The following is a 23,356-nucleotide window of genomic DNA, read 5'->3' as shown; positions in this document are numbered from 1 at the left end:
ATCTTGGAGAGTTTATCCAGCTTGATGAATTTGGTGTTAATCTGCCATTTACCACTGTACTTGGATTAAAAAAAGTCATTTGTCTACATATTAATGACAACTATTATGCACATAAGCAATTTCCTCTCCTACCAGCATCTATAAATATTTTACAAAAAAATAACAAAGAAGTGTATAATGTGTTTATTCAAGATATCCATTTTTGTGCTAAACATGAACATAAATGGGAAACTTTACTCGAGTTAGATGATACATTTAGTTGGAAATCAAAGTATAATGCACTTTTTAATTGTACAAAAGATAGTAAACTTTTATGGTTGGAATATAGGATATTCCATAGAATTCTAGGAACAAACAAATATTTATTTAATTGCAAAATCACATGCAATAACAAATGCAATCTTTGTACAAAAGAACCTGAGTCAATTGAACATTTATTTTTTTATTGTCATAAGAGTAAACAATTATGGGTGCAATTAGAGCATTTTTTGTCTTTTTATTGTCATTTTGATATAAACTTCTCATTAAGTGAAGTAATATTTGGCTATACAAGAGAAAAAAATGATATAGTTAATATTTTGATATTATTAACAAAACAATATATTTTTTACAAATCAAGAAAAAGTTCTGATCTGCATATTAGTGAATTATTGAAATCAATATTGGCATATTATTTGGTAGAGAAAAAGTTGTTTGCAATAAAAATGAGATGTGATGAATTTATTAATAGGTGGAAAACTATTGAGAATCTTATTGCAAACATTCATGTTTAATTATTTTTAATCATCTCCATATTTTTACTTGCTATAATAGGCATTATACATATATCTATATCAACATGTAAATTTGAAATGCATCATATACTGCAGTAACCCCTTAGTAACCGTGGTAAATGTACATTTAGAATGAGTGTGAGCGTGAAAGTTTGTGTTCTGTCTTTTTGGTGTGTTTGTCTTTATGTAGAACTATTGTATTGAATGGTAATAATAGAAATAAAGTATGAAGAAAAAAAAAAAAAAAAAAAAAAAAAAAAAAAAAAAAAAAAAAAAAATGTTGTACAGAGGTAGGTCACATGAAATATCCACCAACCTTTTCCCAACCCAGAAGTTTAAGGGCTAAACCCGAGCTAACCCTGATATTTAGGGTCATCCCGGGTTTATCATCTAAAATCTAATCCCAGACCTTGATATTCGGGGATAATGTTGTACAGAGGCTATTCAAATTAAATATACATTAAACTTTCCAAAAGCTTGGATTTTTATAGGGATAAAATTTTTTCCTAACCAATTTCTGGGTTACACCGTGGTTATCCCTTGAAAGTCGGAATTCGGAAAGTATGAAAAAAAAGCGTATACCACTAGGAGACTTGCATGATCCCCCCTCTCGGACCCCACCCGGAAGTAAAAGGGGTAACCCTGGGGTGACTCTGAAATTCGGGGTTACACCCGGCTATCCCTTAAAAGTTGGAATTTGGAAAGGGTTGAGTATGGGATGGAGCGGATAACACTAGGAGACTTGCATGATTGTTCCCACCGGAGGTAGAGGGAATAACCCTTTTGCAGGGTCACACCACTGTTTCCCCTTTTCCTTACGGATGGGATGAGGGTTGATGGCTCATGGAAGTGTACCAGACGTATCCATTCTATTACTTACTTGAACCTTTTCAAATTCCGACTTTTAAGGGATAACCCTGGTGTAACCCTGAAATTAAGGGTCACCCCAGGGTTACCCCTTTTACTTTCGGGTTAGATCTGGATTGAGAGATTCTGCTATCTGCTATACGTATCCATTCTCTTTTATACTTAAACCTTTTCCAAATGTTGCCTTTTAACTGATAACTCCACGGTATCCTTGAAACTATGGGTGACATTTTGGTTACCCATTTTACTTCCTGGTGGAATATCATTGCCGACTATTCTTCACAAGTTTCCGTCAGACTTCATTTAAAACATCTTATTTACTTATCAATTGCTAAATGATTATGCTGGACCTTTTTGAAAATCAATAATATTGCCGTAAGTTTGCTTCTTCATTTTCATGAAATATGATACATCATTCATATTTTCCTTTATCCTCATGCTTGGAGGCTGATGCAAACAATTGATAAAATTTGTATTTCCCATGTTTTATTTCCATTTCACTTATAAACAATTTGTAATGACAATGTTTAGAATAGGCTTTTGTGTAGAGCTGAACTGTAAAATGACAATGATATGTCCATGGCAAAGACATTACTTTATCCCTTTGCATAAAAATAAAACAAAAACTATTTTCAGCTAAAATCATCTACGTGATGAGTGATAATCATAAAGTTAACAAAAAATACATAATAACGCTCTGGATTTATACATGTCAGTTTCATTGATTAACATACAACGTTTATACATCGTTTTTGTTACATAAGTATGTAATAAGTTTCAAATCACAATTTAACATTACACGGGCAATACAAATAAACTCATTTCGTTTGATGCCATGACGATTATCATTATGTTCAGGTCAAATGTTCTAAATAATAAAAGAGTGCACTGTTAGCCTATATTAAATTTTTCATTAATATTCCTCAGTTTCCTTCCTGATTAATTTAAAGATGATCATGATTAAATAAAGACATTTCGTGTTACAAAATCGACCTTAATTAAAGAAACCTTTATTTAACGGGCACGTATATCGATGTCCTATTACGATGCTTTCAGCATAGAATTCAAGTTCTCAGTTTTCAGTCGAAATGTACACTGTGGCAGAATTCCAACAGATCTTCACAACTTTCCAGGTCTTTCTTTAATCTCGCTTTTTCTTTCGCAATCTTGGCCTTCTTCACAATATTTTTTACCTTGTCTTGAAGATAAATCTGGAATTCTCCACGAATATCAGGTTTCCATCCTTGCTTCCACAAACCGGCCTTTATTCCGTCACTAATAAGTTCCTTGATATCGTCTGCTTTGGCTGTAATGAACAGAATGGTGGTAAATATAAGAACAACTAGACTCTTGTTGCTATAGCAACAAAAAGGTCTTCCGTTCCTCATGTATTCATCTGCACAAGAAATCCAGTTATCTTGTAAACAAAAAATAAATATAATATATATAAGTTTTGTGTATTGATCTATCATAGTTTCTGAGATCTTATTTATTCTTTGTTTTTAAAAAAGAAGGCTATCTGAGATATATGAGATGTCTCACCGGAAGTAGAACATTTTTTTACCATGTGTAGATGACTTTTTGTATTTCTATAGCTAAAATGTTACTTATACGCTAAATAACCAAAATATTTTTAAAAATATCAAAATTGGGTGTACTTCCTGTAAAGACCGGAAGTTACGCCGGATGAAATAAAATAGTGTTAACACGTGTCCATACACAGGTCTATAATCCTACAAAGTTTGGTTGTTGAAGTCGTTACCGTTTTTGAGATCTCGTCGATATAAGGTTTTTTGTCTCGGGACAGGAAACAGACAAACGGAAGTGCTTAATGAAATTTAAATTTTTTATATCTTGTTATTTTCCTCTTTTACATTATTATTCATCGAAGTAGCTAAAACTATCAAATTAAAACAGTTAAACGGATAAACAGTTTGATTTGTTTGAACTCTTCCGCTGTGGACCGGAAGTGACGGAAGACAAAATGAAACTGTTTAAACACATCTTCAATCAAATGTCTATGTTTAGTAAAAGTTTCGTGTCTTGATCACGTACAGTACCTGAGAACTTGCGGGTACAATATATGTTTTAAAAAAGCTTCCTGAGATAATCGAGATATCTCACCGGAAGTAGAATTTTTTTGTTTATTCAACATTGTATAGATGGCATATGTAAGGATCTATACTAATATCTTTATTCTATGGAAAATAAATTAAATACGTAAAAACAAAAAAAATTGAAGAGCTTCCGGTGACGACCGGAAGTTACGCCGAACAAAACAAAAATGTTTAAACACATCTACAACTATAGGTCTATCATCCCTCAAAGTTTGGGTGTTCAAATCTTTATCGTTTCTGAGATCTCGATGTGACAAGCTTTTTGTCGCGGGACAGGAAACGGACGACAGGAAATGAATTTTCAAAAAATGAAAAAATCGCCTAGAGATATGATCATTTTCTATCAATCCTGAAAATTTGAAGTAAATCTATCCAGCCATCTCTGAGATATCTTGTGGACAAAAACTGGGAAAAAAATAATAATAATAATAATAATAACTATAGCAACAAAAAGGTCTTCCGTTCCTCATGTGTTAATCTGCACAAGAAATCCAGTTATCATGTAAACAGAAAATGAATATAATATATATAAGTTTTGTGTCTTGATCTATCATAGTTCTGAGATCTTATTTATTCTTTGTTTTTAAAAAAGAAGGCTATCTGAGATATATGAGATGTCTCACCGGAAGTAGAACTTTTTTTTACCATGTGTAGATGACTTTTTGTATTTCTATAGCTAAAATGTTACTTCAATGCTAAATAACCAAAATATTTTTAAAAATATCAAAATTGGGTGTACTTCCTGTGAAGACCGGAAGTTACGCCGGATGAAATAAAATAGTGTTAACCCGTGTCCATACATAGGTCTATAATGCTACAAAGTTTGGTTGTTGAAGCCGTTACCGTTTTTGAGATCTCGTCGATATAAGGTTTTTTGTCTCGGGACAGGAAACGGACAAACGGAAGTGCTTAATGAAATTTAAATTTTTTCTATCTTGTTACTTTCCTATTTTACATTATTATTCAACGAAGTAGCTAAAACTATCAAATTAAAACAGTTTAACGGATAAACAGTTTGATTTGTTTGAACTCTTCCGCTGTGGACCGGAAGTGACGGAAGACAAAATGAAACTGTTTAAACACATCTACAATCAAATGTCTATGTTTAGTAAAAGTTTCGTGTCTTGATCACGTACAGTACCTGAGAACTTGCGGGTACAAAATATGTTTTAAAAAAGCTTCCTGAGATAATCGAGATATCTCACCGGAAGTAGAATTTTTTTGTTTATTCAACATTGTATAGATGTCATATGTAAGGATCTATAGTAATATCTTTATTCTATGGAAAATAAATTAAATACGTAAAAACAAAAAAATTTGAAGAGCTTCCGGTGACGACCGGAAGTTACGCCGAACAAAACAAAAATGTTTAAACACATCTACAACTATAGGTCTATCATCCCTCAAAGTTTGGATGTTCAAATCTTTATCGTTTCTGAGATCTCGATGTGACAAGCTTTTTGTCGCGGGACAGGAAACGGACGACAGGAAATGAATTTTCAAAAAATGAAAAAATCGCCTAGAGATATGATCATTTTCTATCAATCCTGAAAATTTGAAGTAAATCTATCCAGCCATCTCTGAGATATCTTGTGGACAAAAACTGGGAAAAAAATAATAATAATAATAATAATAATAAAAAACATTACAATCACTAGAAGGTCTTCCGTTGTAACGGAAGACCTTAATAAAAAACATTACAATCACTAGAAGGTCTTCCGTTGTAACGGAAGACCTTAATAAACTATGTCAATCGCACGTGTAATTGCTAGCTTTTATTTTGTCATAACATGAATATGAGTATTTGGAATGAAAAACTTTTAGATTCTTTCAAAAAGAAAAACTTACTAGGACAATGCGAATCTTTCTGCAACAGCCAGTAATGTATAAATGCCAGTTGCACTTTCGTTACTTTTTCTTTGTCTTTCATGTAAGACAGATTATTGTAGATTTCTTTGAGGTTTTCCTTCACTTGTGGACTGATGTCGTCCAAAGTGGAGGGGGTGCTGGTTTCGTCCTCCTCCTCCTCCTCCTCGTCATCTGAAATGTATTTTCGCTTGCCCGAATCTGTGGAACTGTTTCCGCTTGACTGAAAAATGTTTTCAATTCTTTCCTCCAGTCCGGAGTACTTCTCACAGAAATCTTTATACGAGTTGTCCAGTTCATCTGTTTTCTTGTCAGCGGACTGAATTTTTAAATTCATCGCTGACAGTTCTGAACGGAACTCCGCCAAACTTTCCACAACAAATTCCCTTATTGCCTCCATTTCTATTAAAACATCGTCCATGGTGCTGTAGGTACAAAAAGGTATCATAATTTTCACTTCAATTGAAATAGATTTATTCAATGAATTATTAGATATATAACAAAACGACGAGTGACTGAACTTCAAAAAAAATCTCAAAAACATTCAATACAATAGGAAATAATCACTCACTGCTGCAAAGTATTTTACTCAGTCAAAGTATTTAATAAAAACTTCTCCTTCGGATAGCTTTAGCTTCATATAGCAACAGTTAAATACTTTATCTAGATCAAATTCATATACGAGCTTACCTGCTTTTCTCTGAAGTCATGTTTTCAGATGGTTGCTGTTGACTGAAATATATCAAAAATGTCCTTTTATCACGGAATAAAGTTAGCGCACAGTTTAAATTCAACAAGGTTGACTGTGATTTGTAGCCGCATCAGGATGATATACAACCCCTTTGGCGCTAGTATGAAAGTTGTCTGTTACTAAGGTTTCCTACCAAAGCAGGGTTAGGATAAACAATGTTTTTGAGGGAAAAGGAAAATTGAGAAAAATAGAAACTTTCCACCTCTAAAGAGTTACATCAGCCACAAGATATGCATCAGGTAAGAAACAATACTTTCACTACTATTTTATTTAATATGAATAAAAGTGTTTTCAATCATACATCATAAATAGATTATCAATATACTTTTCCGATCTATTGTTCATTCTCAGCAATAATGACTTCATATATTCAAGTTTATCATTGACCATAATGAACTACGCAACGAGGAAACTTAAAAGATAACTTTCATACTTCAGAATAAAAACGTGTTTTAATCTTCTCAGCTTCGAATGTTCGAAAAGGGGTTGATTGCCTGTCTAAGTCATGATCGAACAATTTATTTATTCACTCTTTTTACTTACACTCAAATTAAAAAAGGCATCGGATGATTAGTGAGCCCTTACCGATCCAACCGTTCTCCTCTGCGATCTTGCTGTAAATGAGAACCTGGAGTGTCTGGCGCTCTCTTATATACTACAACAACAGGGCAAATTCAGAATATAAAAATAATATCTGGATTTCATGAAATTAAATATGAACAGATAAGCTATTCCCGATAATTTAACTCAGTCACTTCTTTTTCTTCTAATTTAAATTCCCTTATATATTTATAAGGAAACATTGAAGATGAAAGAAATCGATATTAACTTTTATTTTCAAACATCATTTTGTTAAAGATTCTTATTTCATTTAAAAACATACAATTTATTTGCAACGGGTATTTAAGAGAACGTTATTTGTTGTTTAGAAATGTAATTGTAGGATCTTCCAAACGGGGTAATTATTCAGATTGCATAGACTATTTTGGTTTTCAGCTTAGCATAATAATGTGTATCTATATTATACTCTCATTAAAAGAATGAATAGCACTGTCTTAACACAATAGATAAACAGACAAATAAAACGCAACGAGGAAACTTAAAAGATAACTTTCATACTTCAGAATAAAAACGTGTTTTAATCTTCTCAGCTGACCCTAACCCAAACCCTGTTTTATGTTTTTATTGATAATAAGAGTTGAGAAAATATAATACCAACAGGGTATACCCTCGATATACCCAAGGTGTATCTAGGGTACACCAAAAATGTACAACCTCAGTACCCATAAATTAATAATTCATAAAATTTATATAAGTTGATTTTAGAGAATTATGCAATAATTGATTCTATATGTTTTGTATCCCGCAACCCCGCACACACAACACGTCAAATTGCCCTTACCCTAACCCTAACCCTCACATTAGAAATAGCTGGTAAATGGTTTAATGTTGACCTTAATTAGCATTCCCGCAACAGCATTACGTCAAAGTGTTTATATCCTTACCCTTACTCTTATCCTAAATTCTAGCCTTAACCCCAATCCCTTACCCATCACTACGCATACCCATCACTTATTGCTTAAATAAAATAACTGAACTTAGTACTGGGTGATGGGATATACACAAAGAAATATTTAAGTGTAATGCAAAAATTCATTTTACATTTCACAAATATTTATTGAAAACATTATCATTATTAACATGGTTGCTGGGTGTAAGACGTTTAAAATCATAAGGTCTCTGGAGAGGCAATGTGAAAGGTTTCACTTTGAAGAGGAGGTGTCCTACCCAGCTCCGCCTGCACATCTTCATTGTCCTTACAGAGGTTCTCATTCTTCTCTTCATCGTCAGAAGGACTTGTATCCTTTAAGGCGATCCTATGTTCGACCTGCATGTGACTATTTTCGTCGTATACCACGTCATTCCAGGTAAGTGGATGATCAGCTGTAGGGAGCAAAAGACTGGAGTGGAATATAAGACATGGACAGTCTGCGAAATCAGAATGATGTGCCGAAGTTACTTGCAACTTCCATCTCTTTACCTGGTCTATGCATATGTAAATTGGCAAAGACATGTGTAAAGTGTTGTTGCGCAAAGAGTACAGAAGTACTTTATGGGCCAATAGTCTGAGGAGCATCTGCAGGTAATCGTCACGGCATGTACAGTGGTGCGATTGTAGGTCCCCGGCATTAACGCAATAACAATTCTGGACCTCCTTGTCAAGTTGTAAACGTAACTGTTTGTCGTCAACATCAACCGCACACGCAATGACGTATCCATGCTTTAAGTAACAATAGCCCCGCATGAAGACTTTCTGATATAGGTAGGCAGTGGAAATTAAAACGCATTCCTTGGGGTACGGAGTAAGTTTCATTTTCTGGAACTTAGGACATGGATCCATGAAGATTGTGGACGTTACGAAACTATATTCTGACATCATCTGTGAAAAAGTCATGATTATCATTAACGATGTAAGTGTATTGTAAATTAATCCTGTAGGTTTATAATCACGGATTTTAACGATCAAGGTAACCTGATGATTGTTTTTTAAATAAAGAGAAATATATTAAAGAAACCCAGGGTATACCCTTGGGTATACCTGAGTTATACTCTGGGTATACCCTTAGGTATACCCTGGGTATACCTGAGGTATACTCTGGGTATACCCTTAGGTATACCCTGGGTATACCTTGGGTATACCCTGGGTATACCCAGGGTATACCCTGGGTATACCTTGGGTATACCCTGGGTATACTCAGGGTATACCCAGGGTATATCCTAGGTATACCCAGAGTATACCCAAGGTGTATCTAGGGTACACCAAAAATGTACAACCTCAGTACTAATAAATTATAATTAATAAAATTTATATAAGTTGATATTAGAGAATTATGCAATCATTGATTCTAAATATTTTGTATCATATCGCAGGTAACATTCCGTCAGTATCTTATTGTTTGCTTTTCAGTGAATTCCTCTCTCTATATAAAATACTATCTCATTACTTATATTTTATTTAAGATTATTACATCCCATTAATTACTTAATATGTATAAGCAATAATGTAAAATGTCTTTCGATAATTAAAACATGCAGTACAGTCAACCAACTTACCGCTAAAAAAAACAAATTGCACATCCAACTGCACACAAATAATTCTACGATAATCAACTATAATAGAAACGTACACACTTGCAAACATAATCCACATGACTGACAAGTCATGTGATCAAAATAGGCGGAGTCCCGCACACGCAACACGTCAAAGTGCCCTAACCCTAACCCTAACCCTAACCCAACCCTAACCCTAACCCTAACCCAACCCTAACCCTAACCCTAACCCTAACCCCGTACTCGACGAGAACTGGTCGCACGCCAGTACTTGTTTTAAAATACTGTTAGATTTTCCTTCTTGGCAAGAGTCAATGATTAATTATGTCAGCTGCTCACTAGACTCAGTCGGCTGGTCACTTAAAGGCCGAACATTTTACAAACGCTCCCTTTTTTACCTGTACAAACTTCAAAATAACGCCGCTTGTCAATCAAGTTTGAAGCAATCGCACCCATGAAGTTTGATTGCAGTGATCGTCCGAGCGTGATCTGGCCAGGTCCAGGTCCGTGGATTTCTGTTTACTAGCAATTAACAACGTCATCTTTGATATCTTCCATCACATATAAATTTTTTACATAACTGGTATAATCATTGTTTTAAAAAAAATAATTATTCAGTAATTGAATGAAAATACAAAATTTATATTTGAATCATGTTGAATGTATATTACCTAATAAATTCCACAAAGATGAATGAGCAGCCCAAAACATATAAAGTTTCTTTTTTAAAACAAACTTATGAGCTATTAAAGCTGTATTTACTGGTAACACACTCAACTGGTCACTCGAGATATCATTTTTTTAATCAAAGAAAGTAAACATATTCTAAAGCAACATTGTCTAATGATGTTGTCCATACTTAACACCTCTGACATATATACATTTATATACATATATAGCATTCCTTATTTCAACCTTTTTATATAAAATCTTGTTTCATTGGTAACAAATAAATTGGCGAACTAATTGTACCTAGCTGAAAGGTTTATATGATACAACTGTAACTAAAGATTTTTATAATGGCAAATGACTTGATCCCTATAAAATGATAAATGAACATTATATAGAGCCTGTTTGGGAGGGTAGCAGCAGAGAGAGAGAGAGAAGAGAGAGATATTTGAATTATCTTAGTCAATGGCCCAATTGTTATTATTAGTCAGCCCGCGGGCTGACTAATTAAGTTAGGATGAAACTTCAATTGCGCTTGCTTAAATTGGTATTCTGGGAAGGAATTATATAGACAGTTCGTGTTAGAGAAATTCGAAGAAGTTATGAAACTGGTCATTTTCTAGGTCAAATTGCGCATCGAAAGACTGCCAATGGGAATTGTCTGCAGCCACAGTCCAGACTCCGTGTACCGTATATTTCCCGACCTCTTAGTGAGATTGGAAAGTAAATATATTGGTAGTGGTTTGCGACGAGACCATGAAATTCATAGAGCTATGTTTGCAATGTGACAACTTTAAGCATTAAGTAGGTGCGCAGTCATACATTGCATTTTCACCATATAAAAATAAAGCCATATAAAAATAAAGGTGCAAACTAAAAGTGAACCCGCATATTATTATTGTTCTGGAAACTATTTATCTTGTATTTTAATAGATTGTGTATTCTCTTTGGACCTAAAAAAAAAATAAAAATTCCGCTGGCTGACTTTCCTAGCTATTTAAAAAGCTAACCTTGTTTCAGGATTAAATTATCCAATTTATACTACTGATAGTCATAACCCAGAAAGGTCTTTAAATTCTATTTGTTATTATAAAAATTCCATAGTTATAACTAGCATTTGGTATTTTTATTTTTCTGTGTTACTCATTTTTCATCTAACACTGTATTTTGTCCAGATATTGTAAAGGAATCATTAAAATAAATATAAAATGATTACAAAAAAGACAGTAACTATATCCTGAGGTGAAGCCATGGGAAATAATTTCTGTCAAGGGGGACAATATTAAATCGCTATTGTCTGAATATAGTCGGTAAATACTGTAGATATCTTGTTATACATTGTACCAAAGAAAACTTTATTTGTCGGTGATGCAGATTTTCTTGATGGTAAACAAATTAGAGTCAATCATCAGACTTTGAATTTAACATAGCAACTGGGTTTACAACAGAGGTGTTCTGAGATTAAAAATGAGGGAAATCAAATGCTGCCAGTGAATGGTTTCTATGACTTTTCACAATGGGCAGATAGCAAAGAAACTATTTTACAGTTATTGAGTAGCATATGTTTATTCTTGTGATGCATGACACATGAATATATAAACACTTGATCCAGGGCATACTCACAGTACTGCCTATATACATATTGCTTTTTGTTGGAGATCATTCATATAAAGTAATATTATTGTAATTTTATTATTTAGATACCGAGTATTAAAAAAAACACTTTTCAATTTATTTTTTAGGAACATAAGCAGAGCAGTCTATTTGTTTTCTGGGGGATATGACGATAGGACCATATCTATAGCTGTGTGATGGGAGGTGAATTTCATCATGACCTGATGATGGAAGAAGTATAATAGACAGAGTATCATGGAATCCTTGTAACCAACCTTTTCTTGTTGATGTGGATTTTTTAAATTAAGGAAACTGACTAAAAAAATGACATGCTGAAGGATCAAGAAAATGATTCCAATAAAAGAACTAAAAAGCCATTTCACCAGTTAAAAGTGTGGATGATATTCAGTGTGTTCAAAAAGTTGAATATATATATACACAAAAATGCATTGATTAGGATGCAAATTTGATACAGATTTAAGAATCATACAGTGTCAAGATTCATCAATAGTGTGAAACAATTTATCAATAATATGGCAACATGCGACTGATATTGGATTAGACATCAACTTATGAGGTACGTATTTTATATATATATTTTAACGTGTTTAATATGCCATTTTAGTTAAATTGAACAAGGTAGCTAGCTTGCTTAATTGGTAACGTTACATTAATTTATTAAGATTTAATCTAAAAAGTACGTAGCAAATTCATACAGGTTCATTTTTGGTACACGCAATTATTTGCAAGTTGTATATTTAAGAAGTTTCTACCCCTGATATTAGTCTAAGATTGACAAATGGGCAAAAAAATATGTAATATACTTGATGAAAAATTTTGATTACCTAATTCAGTAAATATGAACAAAAGTCACAATCTGCAGTTCACAAGCCTGCAGATACATGTACTTTAAAATGTTTAACCACTGAGCTACATTGATGCACCAGACAGGCTTGAATGCTGAATCTGAGCCATTACTAATGTTTCAGATGCTGGATGAGGTTAAGATTTGTAGAGCAGGTGTAAGTCTTTGGTGCAGGTGCCCTTTGATAGCCATTTCTAAGTTACTACTGGTTCTAACTTCACCAAACTTGTATGGATGGTGTGTCTTATACATGTAATACTGATGCATCTGACAGGCTTGAATGCTGAATCTGAGCCTTAGTTTTGGATGCTGGAGGAGATTAATTTTTAATAGTTGGTTAAAGTTTTTGGATCAGGTGCCCTCTGATGATTTTATCTTAGTTATTACTGCTCCTAACTTCACCAAACTTAAATCATATGGATGATGGGTTTTATGATACTGATGCACCTGACAGCCTTAAATGCTGAATCTGAGCCATATATATAGGTTTCAGATGCAGGATGAGGTTTAGTTTTTGGAACAGATCACATGTTTTATAGATAATAGATTGCATAGCTGATTTAACTATTAATATAAATGTATCGCAGAGGAAGCAGCCTTATCTCTATTATCAAGGATGCTGACAAAATATATCTTTGTAATTTATTATCACTGGTCCTAACTTCACCAAAATTGTATCGATGATGTGTCTTATGATGCTGATTCACCTGACAGGTTAAGATGCTGAATCTGAGCCATGGGTTTTAGATGTGAGATGAAGTATAGTTTTTGGAACAGGTCACATGTTTTAGTTATAGATACATGTTATAGCTTGCATAGTTGATTTAGCTATAATATAAATGAATCACAGAGGTAACTTCAGAGCCTGATCTCCATTATCAAAGATGCTTAAAAAAGCTCTTACCTCACTCAAACTGCTTGATGGATGTGTTTTCTGTTAAATGATATAGCATGATTCCTATGATATAGTATTGTATGATATGATACACTATTGTTTTATATGATACAATATTATATTATTTATTATAATGTAAAAAGTAATATGATACAATATGATATTGTATCAAATGTTTGTACATTATGATATGATATTGTATCATGATATCGTTATGTATAGTATTGTATGATATGATACAATATTTATATAATAGTGTTGTGTTGTGTTGTGCATACATGTACTATGCCTAAATAGTAGTCTGACAGGGTTTGTTACATAGTGCACGAGCCGGAGGCGAGTGCACTATGTATCAAACCCTGACTAGGGTACCATTTAGGCATAGTTACATGCACAACACAACACTATTGTTATTAATTATTATGCCAAGTGTTGTATATACTGACGTGCTTTGCTACAAGTAGCTGTGATGTTTGAGTGTTGTCCTGTCCCAAAAATAATCACCGGAAAAGCTAGTGTTTGTTTTTTCAAATTAATCAATTGATTTCAAATTCATCGATTTTTTAATCAACAAGTTGTTGTACAATTAAAAAAATCAACAAAGGATTATGTTCTTTTTAATTAAGAAACGAGAAACGTTTCACCTTACCGAGAAAACTGGAAATGTTTAGCAGACAAAATCTCATTGAATTTTGTTCTTGTACATTCTTTATCAAGCGTCATTCCAAAAAGCGTTTTTGTGATTCTCATGTTGAATTTCTTTCGAAATTGTTTAATCCATTTATTCAAAAGTTTATACCGTCAGATGCATCATCGGATGCTGTAGCATAACAGTAACGCGTTGGGCTTCAAGACGCAATGCTTTTAGTGGCAAGAGTTCGAAACCCGCTATTGTATCAGATATGATACAGTATTTTATAATTTGATATTATATTATATAAATAGTGCCTGTTTGGGAGGGTAACAGTTGAAATTGACACCCCGAGAAAACCATTGTCAGCCGATGCGAAGCGGAGGTTGACAATGGTTTTTGAGGGGTGTCAATTTCAACTGTTATCCTCCCAAACAGGCACTATTTATTTTGTTAAACTGAATGTCTTAATTTTTTAGAAAATTTTACTGCTTGCATATAGGAATAACGTGAATTCTACAGCGAACCGTACGCGCATAATTTTCGCGCATGTAACAATTTTTAATGTTACCCGTTGCTAAGTGCGTTGCTAACGCTGAGGGTAATAGAAAATATTATGAAATGCGTCTTAACCAATCAGATTTCAGTATTTAACATGAAAGTACATAACAATATATAATGAATTACTATGTCACATGATATGATATCATATGATATCATACAATATTGTATCAAATTATACATAAAGCTAGTATTGTGTATCAAATATGATACAATTACATACATGTACAATATAATACCATTCTATATTCTTTCTTTTATATTGTTCTTAATTTGATTCTAGAACTGATATTTTGTATACTGGTAAAAACTTGTATCGGAAAATTTTTTTAGTCGGTTAATATTTCAAAATAAACCTTGTATCTAGTTGTATTTTCAAATATATACCGTTGATTCCTTATTAGTGCAAACCCCTCTTATTTTATGCGAGTACTTACATGTAATTCCATGATCTTGCAGTTGTGTATTGTATAGCTAGTGCAAAATAACTTCTATCCTAATTTCTTATAGTTCAAAACTCTCAGAAAATAATAGTGAGGTTTTTAAATCCGCTTTTGGTGCTTCTCGTGTCATTTTATGCGAATATCAATTCCTTGTGTTTAATTACATGTAGGAATCTACAGTAAATTGATTAAAAAGATAACATCTGTCAGGTTTCCTACTTTGTGTTAGTTTCCGAATCCCTGAATTTATAATCTCACCATCTACAATTCTGCTGTTTGGGATACAACTACATGTATGTATACATACATCGATCTTACATGTATTTACATATAAGTACATGTAAGAAAATGTGTCAATTATACTCAATGTTTAGCCAATCTCAAAATTACACTGAAAACCTGAGTTCAGTTGCATGTACAAATGTTAAATACTCTTCTTCTTTTTTTACCCCTACAAGGCCTTTTATTTGTACATTGACTAAAACTAGAATTTTATTTTTTAATAGTTACATGTATTTGTTACTAGTTATTGGTTTAAAGTTGATGTAAAAATACTATGTTTAAATGTTTGTAATATTTCTTTTTAGGAAATCTCAAGAAAAGAGTTGGACATAATACCAAAGATATGAATGGAATACAAATGGAAAAGAAACACCATGGCCCATACTAGATGCAACTTGAAGTTGAACACTTTCGTGCAATTTATAATAACTGCATGCTTGATAAATTGGAATGATAAGTTTTCAGGAATTTAAAATTGCATGTGAATGTTTATTTTTGTATGTAGTCAGTACATATTGTGGAATCATCGTGGTTGTGGGGGACCAATGTTCATGGCTTTCGTGAGTAACTGGCTTGCACACAAATTTACATCCCCTTGAATGTATACACAGCAAATATTTAGTATTTATTGATAAAATAGAACTTGCTACTGAAGAAATTACCTCCCCATGAACTAGGAACAGTTTGGTAACCAACGGACATTGACCCCCACAGATAAAAATGATTCCACAGTACTACATGTACATAGAAATTATCATGATTCAGGCACGTAGCATCGTTTTTGAAAGTGGGGGGGGGGGGGCAGACTCATCCAAAAAATCTTGACAAGCAAAAAAAAAAAAAAAAAAAAAATTTCCAAAAATCTTCAAAATCCTAATCCGTGGGGGGGGGGGGGGGGGGGGGGGGCCTGGCGTAGTATAGTAGTTTATAACTTCTACTTCAATCCTAATTTCCCTTTTTTCATATCAATTTTTTACATCCTCCAAAAAAGTGGGGGGGGGGGGGGGCAACTCCATGATAATTCAATTTTTTATATGTAAATTTTAAAAATTTGTTGCTGTGAGAAAAAGTGGGGGGCCAGGCCCCCCCTGGCCCCCCCCCCCCCCCCCCTGATGCTACGTGCCTGTAATTTAGCTTCTAAAAATGAACATATCTGAAATATATTTATTTGAAATCATTTAAATTTTGTTTAAGAATGAATTTGTTACAGAGAATAAAATCATGTAATCTAATAACAAGGTTCATTTTCATTGTATATTGGGCCACTTTTTTATTAGTTGTTTTTCAAGAACGACTGACCAAAATTAAAAAAAATACTACAATATGTATAAATTTGTATCAAAATGTGTCTTTAATGTTTATGTTTTTTGATCTACAGACCAATTAAAAAAAAAAGGTCTTGAAAAACAACTAATTAAAAATAGCCTTAAGGGGTTGGATTGTGGGAGAACATTTAAGAGGGTTCGATGGTCATGGCCATTTTTGGACTCTATTAATCTTCTTTAGAAGGAGCTCTATAGTATCGATCAGACCCAACCTAACACCGGGTTAAGTTTTGGGGTTTACTCTGGGTTTTCTTTTTGAAAATTTGGGTCCACTCTGGGGTTACTTTGGGTTTACTTGGAAATTGCTTTTGAGGTCAACTACGCACTGAAGTGTGAAGCAGACCTGTCTTTTATCTTACTGTCCTACTGTCTGTTATTCCTGCCCTATGTATATTTCGAATACACATTTAGCGTCTGCTTTCAGAGGTAAACCTCTGACCGGGTTTACTCTCTGGGTTTCCTTGGGTTTACTCTGGGTCCACTCTAGTAAACCCAGGGTTTAGTTGGGGTTTACTTTCTGTTAGGTTGGGTCTGATCGGTACTGTATAAACAATGTAAAGCCATCATGGCTTCTGTCTAATATAATTATATCCAACTTTTAAGGTACATGTATATGCGATTGGTAATTTGCTGACTATTAAGCCTTCTTAATTATAAATTGTAATTTGAATATTCATCTAAATGGCATGTATATGCAAACATCGAGTACTCTTCTGATTGCATGTGTTTACAGATCAAGCACAGGGTCCTCTGACAGCATGTGTACAGCTCAAGTACAAACACAGGGTCCTCTGACAGCATGTGTACAGCTCAAGTACAAACACAGGGTCCTCTGATAGCATGTGTACAGCTCAAGTACAAACACAGTGTCCTCTGATAGCATGTGTACAGCTCAAGTACAAACACAGGGTCCTCTGACAGCAAATGTACAGACTGGTCAAGTACAACAACAGGGTCCTCTGACTGTATGTTTACAGATCAAGTAGAAAGACAGAGTCCTTTGACTGAATGTATACATATTAAGTACAACAACAGGTTCCCCCTTACTGAAAATGTACATATATTTACAACCAAAGGACAAGCTGATCTAAAGTTTTCTCAGTGTTAAATATTCAGTGAACCTGTGAATATTAAACATACGTATGTTGTACCCCTACTCTCTACCCCCCGAAAGAAAACGTGGACACCCGAAGTTAAATGTAGAGTTGAAATAGGTACATGTACTGTACATGTAGGAATATGATACTGTACATGTAATAGCAGAAGAAAGCCCATTCAATAACTCATCTAAACGACGCCTGTAATTTCATTATTGTATTTGTATTATAGCGAATTTTCATTTGTAATCTCGATCTGCCAGACCATGCATGTATATTTGAAAATATACAATGGTTGTGCGATAACTACGAATTTTAGCATTAACGAACGCAATGAAAACTTTCAACGAGTATGTAAGATAAAAGACGATTTACGCTTGCCAATATGATAAAATTTAGCATAGATAAGGTCGAATAACCCACATGGAAAAAGTCATTCAAATAAACAGTGAATTATTTGATTATGAAAGATATAATGATAAATAAACTGTACATATGTCAAATAAGCGAAATATTTACAGTTTAGGGATACAAATTGAATATCTAAAAAATTCAGTAAGTACATGCAAGTTAACAACAAAAGCCCCAGCAGGATTCGAACTCGTGATGTACGGACATTTATCACTTATCTTCATCTTAAGTCCGACATTTTATCTATTCGGCTATTGGATAACTTACATGTTGCCGTCGATAAAATCCTTTTAATAAAACGAAATATCCTTTCGTTCAGAGGTCAGCCATTTTGTTATGATGTGTTATTCCACCTTTGATTTTCTTACGAATAGTTAGGAGTTTTTTTCTCGAAAATATATAAGGAATATTATTAAACTTTGAATCATTCTTTGAGTATTATGAGGTGATAATTTTGGTCGGGGCGTGATCAAATCCAATAAAGCCCGAAGGGCTTGATGATAGATTTGATCACGCCCCGACCGAAACTATCACCTCATAATATTAAAAGAATGATTCCTTATTACTTATATTTATATAGTTTTATGCCATCGTACGATTAAATATACATTGTATAAATATAAATAAGCAAACCCCGCTGGTGCCTCAATTTGGCGTCATTTGTATTATGGGTTATATAGTACAAAATCGGTTCGTAGTGTTATCACAAGCAAAGACACTGGAAAATGTAAATATATGCTGTGGTTTCATTAATATTCAAGGGTATCAATTTTCGTGGATATAGTAAAAATCACAGTTTCAAGGATACGTATATTCGTGGCCAATGAACCTATCAATACAAAATGTTAATAGAAATTGCACTTCAATGAACATTTAATTTTGTGGAGCAACTTAACAACGAAATCAACGAAAATTGGTATTCAACGAATATTGATGAAACCACAGTAGGTCTGAAAATTGTAATTGTACAAATACAGGGTCTCTGAATGCATATACATATACAGATCAAATACAACCACAGGGTCCTCTGACTGCATGTATACAATTCAAGTACAAACACAGAGCCCTCGGACTGCATGTGTACAGATCAAGTACAAACACAGAGTCCTCGGACTGCATGTGTACAGATCAAGTACAAACACAGAGTCCTCGGACTGCATGTGTACAGCTCAAGTACAAACACAGAGTCCTCGGACTGCATGTGTACAAATCAAGTACAAACACTGGGTCCTCGGATTGCATGTGTACTGATCACCACAGATAAACTGTAGTATACGAACTACACTGTGCACAAGTATTTTTTTAGTACATGTACATTTACAATTTTATTTTCCTGAGCCGTCTTCAAACCCCTGTCACACCGGAGCTGCGTTCTCACGGCGATCCCGCTGCGTCCTTAGATAATGTAAAACGCCAAGGTAAACGCAGTAGAGTCTTCTTCAGCGCTGTAACAACATAACTACATCTTCATCCGTCGCGGTGGGATCGCCTTGATCATTTAAGAACGCCATGTGACGGCGCGCACTTTGAACATGCACAAAATACGCGCCGTGGCTCGGCGTTCTAAACATGCCGTAAAAGCGTAGTGAGGTCGCCGTGACAGCGCCGTAAGATCTCCAACAGCGCCACGAGAGCTCCGTCGGTGCGCTCAAGGAACGCAGGGTAGACGCAGTGATAAGTTAATTGCTCTTGCACGGAGACCTAACGGAGTCCTTTGGGATCTCACTGCGTCTCTATCGCGCTCTCAATGCGCTCTCACTGCGCATCTAAAGCGTTTGAACAAGTTGTTTTCCATTTGGCTGCGTTCACTCAGCGACCCCAAAGAGCTGTTGCTGGTTCATAGCGCTCTCGTGACGTTTTTTCTGCGTTTATACTGGGCTCCCACGGCGTTTCTAGTGCGTTGTCATCAGGACCACGAAAACTCGAAAAATGATTGTTGTACAATAGCAAGCGATGTAATAATTATCAAACTGGATGTAGATGACTATGTAAAAAGCAGCATTTGCTAATATTCCAAGACCAATCGATGGACGTAGATGGAATTCACGCCATTTGGTTCTGATGTTTTCACATCTTTTCAATGTTTTCTAACAACTAATAACGGATCTTTTTTGTAGACCTGACTACTAAGAGATTAATCCTAGTCCTTCACAAATTGTTTAGAAGTAACTATGTTTCAATTACAATGTACCTTATCATAAAATCAAAACAATTTTTAAATCATTTATATACTAGTTGTAAATTCTTATTTGTTTCCCATACAATTGTACAAATTAATATTAACCTACCAAGAAGTAAAGAACGTCTTGTGAGCGCAGTCAGCGCACAGAGCACGCCGTGGACGCGCGGTAAAAACTCCTAGCACGTCATGAGCGCTCGGCGGAGACTCAGCGAGAGCGCAGTTAACCGCCAAGTAGAACTCCGTGGAAACGCAGTTATACGCCGTGAGAGCTCCGTAAGACCGCCTAGGTCGCCGTCAGGACGCCATGACTTCTCCAGTTGTAAAATTTTCAAATAAAACTGTACATTTTTTCTGAATTTTCCTTGCGATCCTACGGCGATTCCATGAATTTTACAACGCCGTGGGGACGCAGCCTGGTGTGACAGGGTTTAGTTAAGCCCAACAATGAAACCATTCTAGTAAATACATTTATAAAGAGGTTAGCGACCAGTTTCTCCATTGACCATCAATGACGGCGTGGATACCATACTCGCCCGAGGTTTGCCGATACATTTAATATTGGTACGCATGCATATTATCATAGTAAGCACATGTGCTTACTATGGATGTTCATTAATATTTTATTGGGGCATTGGATTTTTTTTTTTTGTGTTTACCAGTGTTGGCTACGTCTAATCATTATGTACTCTACATAATAGGTAATGCTCGCCATAATGTGTACATATGCACTTCCAGATTCCTGTCACTTATAAGCTGTCTGCTTACCTTAAATCAATACAGTGGTTCAAACACAGTAGCATTGAATTTTAGTATACGACATTCGAATTCCTTGTTCATGCACGGATTTTGATGGGGAAGACCCCCCTCCCTCCCCCAACACTCCTCTGGAAAGAAAGTGAGCGCACAAGATTGTAAGTTTGCAGGAATCCTCGACACGAATCAATTGGGATTTAAATGTCTATAACCTCGAAAGGCTATGTACAGGTTTCAACAAAAATATATTATGTTGAGAGTCGAAGTACATGGCTATTCAGGTTATTAAAAAACTCACAAAGCTTTCAAAAAATGGCAATGAGAGGTAAACCGATAACTAGTTGGAAATGTTAATGTAAACATATTTTAATGAAGTTATATTGTGTATATCCTAAAAAACTAGTAATATGAAAAGATTTTTTTTATAGTGTTCATACAGCAGAACTATAGAAATCAATAAAAACAAATTAAAATATTCCGGTATATTATAATTCAACATCATGTTATAATAACAAACATTTAAAACAAAAAAGTTTAAATTTTTTTTAAAAGACCACCAGTTGGATTTGAACCCAAAACACTGAATGTACGTACTCATTAAATCCAGGACGAAACCACTGCGCCACGGAGACTTGTCAATATATGCTTTAAAAAAGTACTGTTTGAAACAACGCTGTCATATCAATGGACTTTGTTTTTTATCCTTCAAAAAATAATTTGAAAAAGTATATAATTAGTCATCTCTGGGTCATCTCTCCATCTTTTTTCAAAAAGCGACATTTTTAATGTTGAAATATGTTACCTTTACACGTTTCAAATTTGTGGAGAGAAGACCCAGAGACAACAAAATCATTTAAAAACAGTTGTAAATAAGTAGGATTTTGCATGAATTGCATCGTGTTGCTATATTTAGACCCATATAATAATAAAACCTTTTGCATTTCAAATATTTTCCCACTCATTCCACATCCAACAGGAACCAAATAACGGTTATAATTCAAAAAATATTCAAACTTAATTGATGAAATTTTCACTCTCCTTGTGCGCCCAAATTCCTGCCGAATCTACATCTTAAGCGCCCACATTCTTTCAATATTAATAATTTCACAAAGTAAAATTACCAAGAATATGCCTCGGACACCCCCCCCCCCCCCCCCTGCGGCAAATACAATAATCATTCGGGACCCCCACCCTCTCCTACAACAAAATCTGGATCTGCAGGATAGAGAGCTCCACAAACTTGAAAGTGCGAAGGAGCGAAAGTAGTTCGCTTCTTCGCGTTTGCAAGCTCGCACTTTCGCCTTCGCATCTTCGCGCTTCGCCGTCGCATCTTCGTACCGTCACTCCTTCGCCTTTGCAAATTCGCACTTTCGCCTTCACAACTTTGCACTCTCGCATAGATCTACGCCCTGTAGACGAAAATGCGAAGGTCAAAGTAGCCACATCGAATACCGTTTTTGGGGCTTTGAAAAAAGAACCTGATATGGAATTAACCAAATTATCATGATCACCAGGAAATCAGCATTTATATAAAATGAGATTTATTTAAATATTTTGGTGGTTGGTGGTAGTTGGTAGTGTTATTACTGCAATATGTATACATTTGTACCAAAATGCGTTTTTATTGTTACCAATTTTAAATAAAATTAGATTAATTTTGAGTACTCATCTAAATGGTATATACATTCAACATCAAGTTCTTTTCTGGTTGCATGTGTATACAGCTCAAGTACAAACACAGGGTCCTCTGACTGCATGTATACAATTCAAGTACAAACACAGGGTCCTCTGACTGCATGTTTACAGATTTGTGCATTCTAGTAAATACATTTATAAAGAGGTTAGCGACCAGTTTCTCCATTGACTAGCTGCAGATCTGTAGCTCTCTGGTTGAAAAAATTCGGATAGACAAACCAGAGAGCTACAGTTCCAAGCGTTGTAAAAACCTCCGATTTACGCCGCCGTTTTTGTGTCGCTCGCTTCGGGAATTATATCCGACTTTAAAAGCATCCAACCGCCTAAAAAATTGGATTTATTAATTAAACATATAGTTTACCCTAACTCTGCTAACTTTGTTTTCCTTTCAATGGTTCACAACGGCCATCCTTCGCCTTGGAATGTCATCGTTTTAAAAAACTCGCCT

The 23,356-nt window shown here is 34.6% G+C and overlaps 1 protein-coding gene across 1 annotated transcript; it reads right to left on the bottom strand.

Moving 5' to 3' along the window:
* Positions 1–2,125: 2,125 nt before the first annotated feature.
* Positions 2,126–6,041, bottom strand: LOC128169734 (uncharacterized). Its single transcript, XM_052835823.1, has 2 exons — positions 5,606–6,041; positions 2,126–2,946 (listed from the first exon to the last, which is right to left on the bottom strand). Exons 1-2 carry the CDS (start codon positions 6,021–6,023, stop codon positions 2,720–2,722), a joined length of 645 nt encoding a protein of 214 aa, XP_052691783.1. The 5' UTR covers positions 6,024–6,041; the 3' UTR covers positions 2,126–2,719.
* Positions 6,042–23,356: the final 17,315 nt, after the last annotated feature.

Source organism: Crassostrea angulata, unplaced genomic scaffold (assembly GCF_025612915.1).
Source record: "Crassostrea angulata isolate pt1a10 unplaced genomic scaffold, ASM2561291v2 HiC_scaffold_192, whole genome shotgun sequence".
In the NCBI taxonomy this organism is placed as follows: Eukaryota; Metazoa; Mollusca; class Bivalvia; order Ostreida; family Ostreidae; genus Magallana; species Magallana angulata.
This window is presented reverse-complemented; position numbering and strand designations above follow the sequence as displayed.

Bases quoted from the DNA above. Each gene is read 5' to 3' on its own strand.
- LOC128169734 (XM_052835823.1), bottom strand. From the start codon at position 6,023: ATGGAGGCAATAAGGGAATTTGTTGTGGAAAGTTTGGCGGAGTTCCGT. The intron at 2,947-5,605 runs GTAAGTTTTTCT...TGTTCATTACAG, and splicing joins GAAAGATTCGCATTGTCCTA to CCAAAGCAGACGATATCAAG.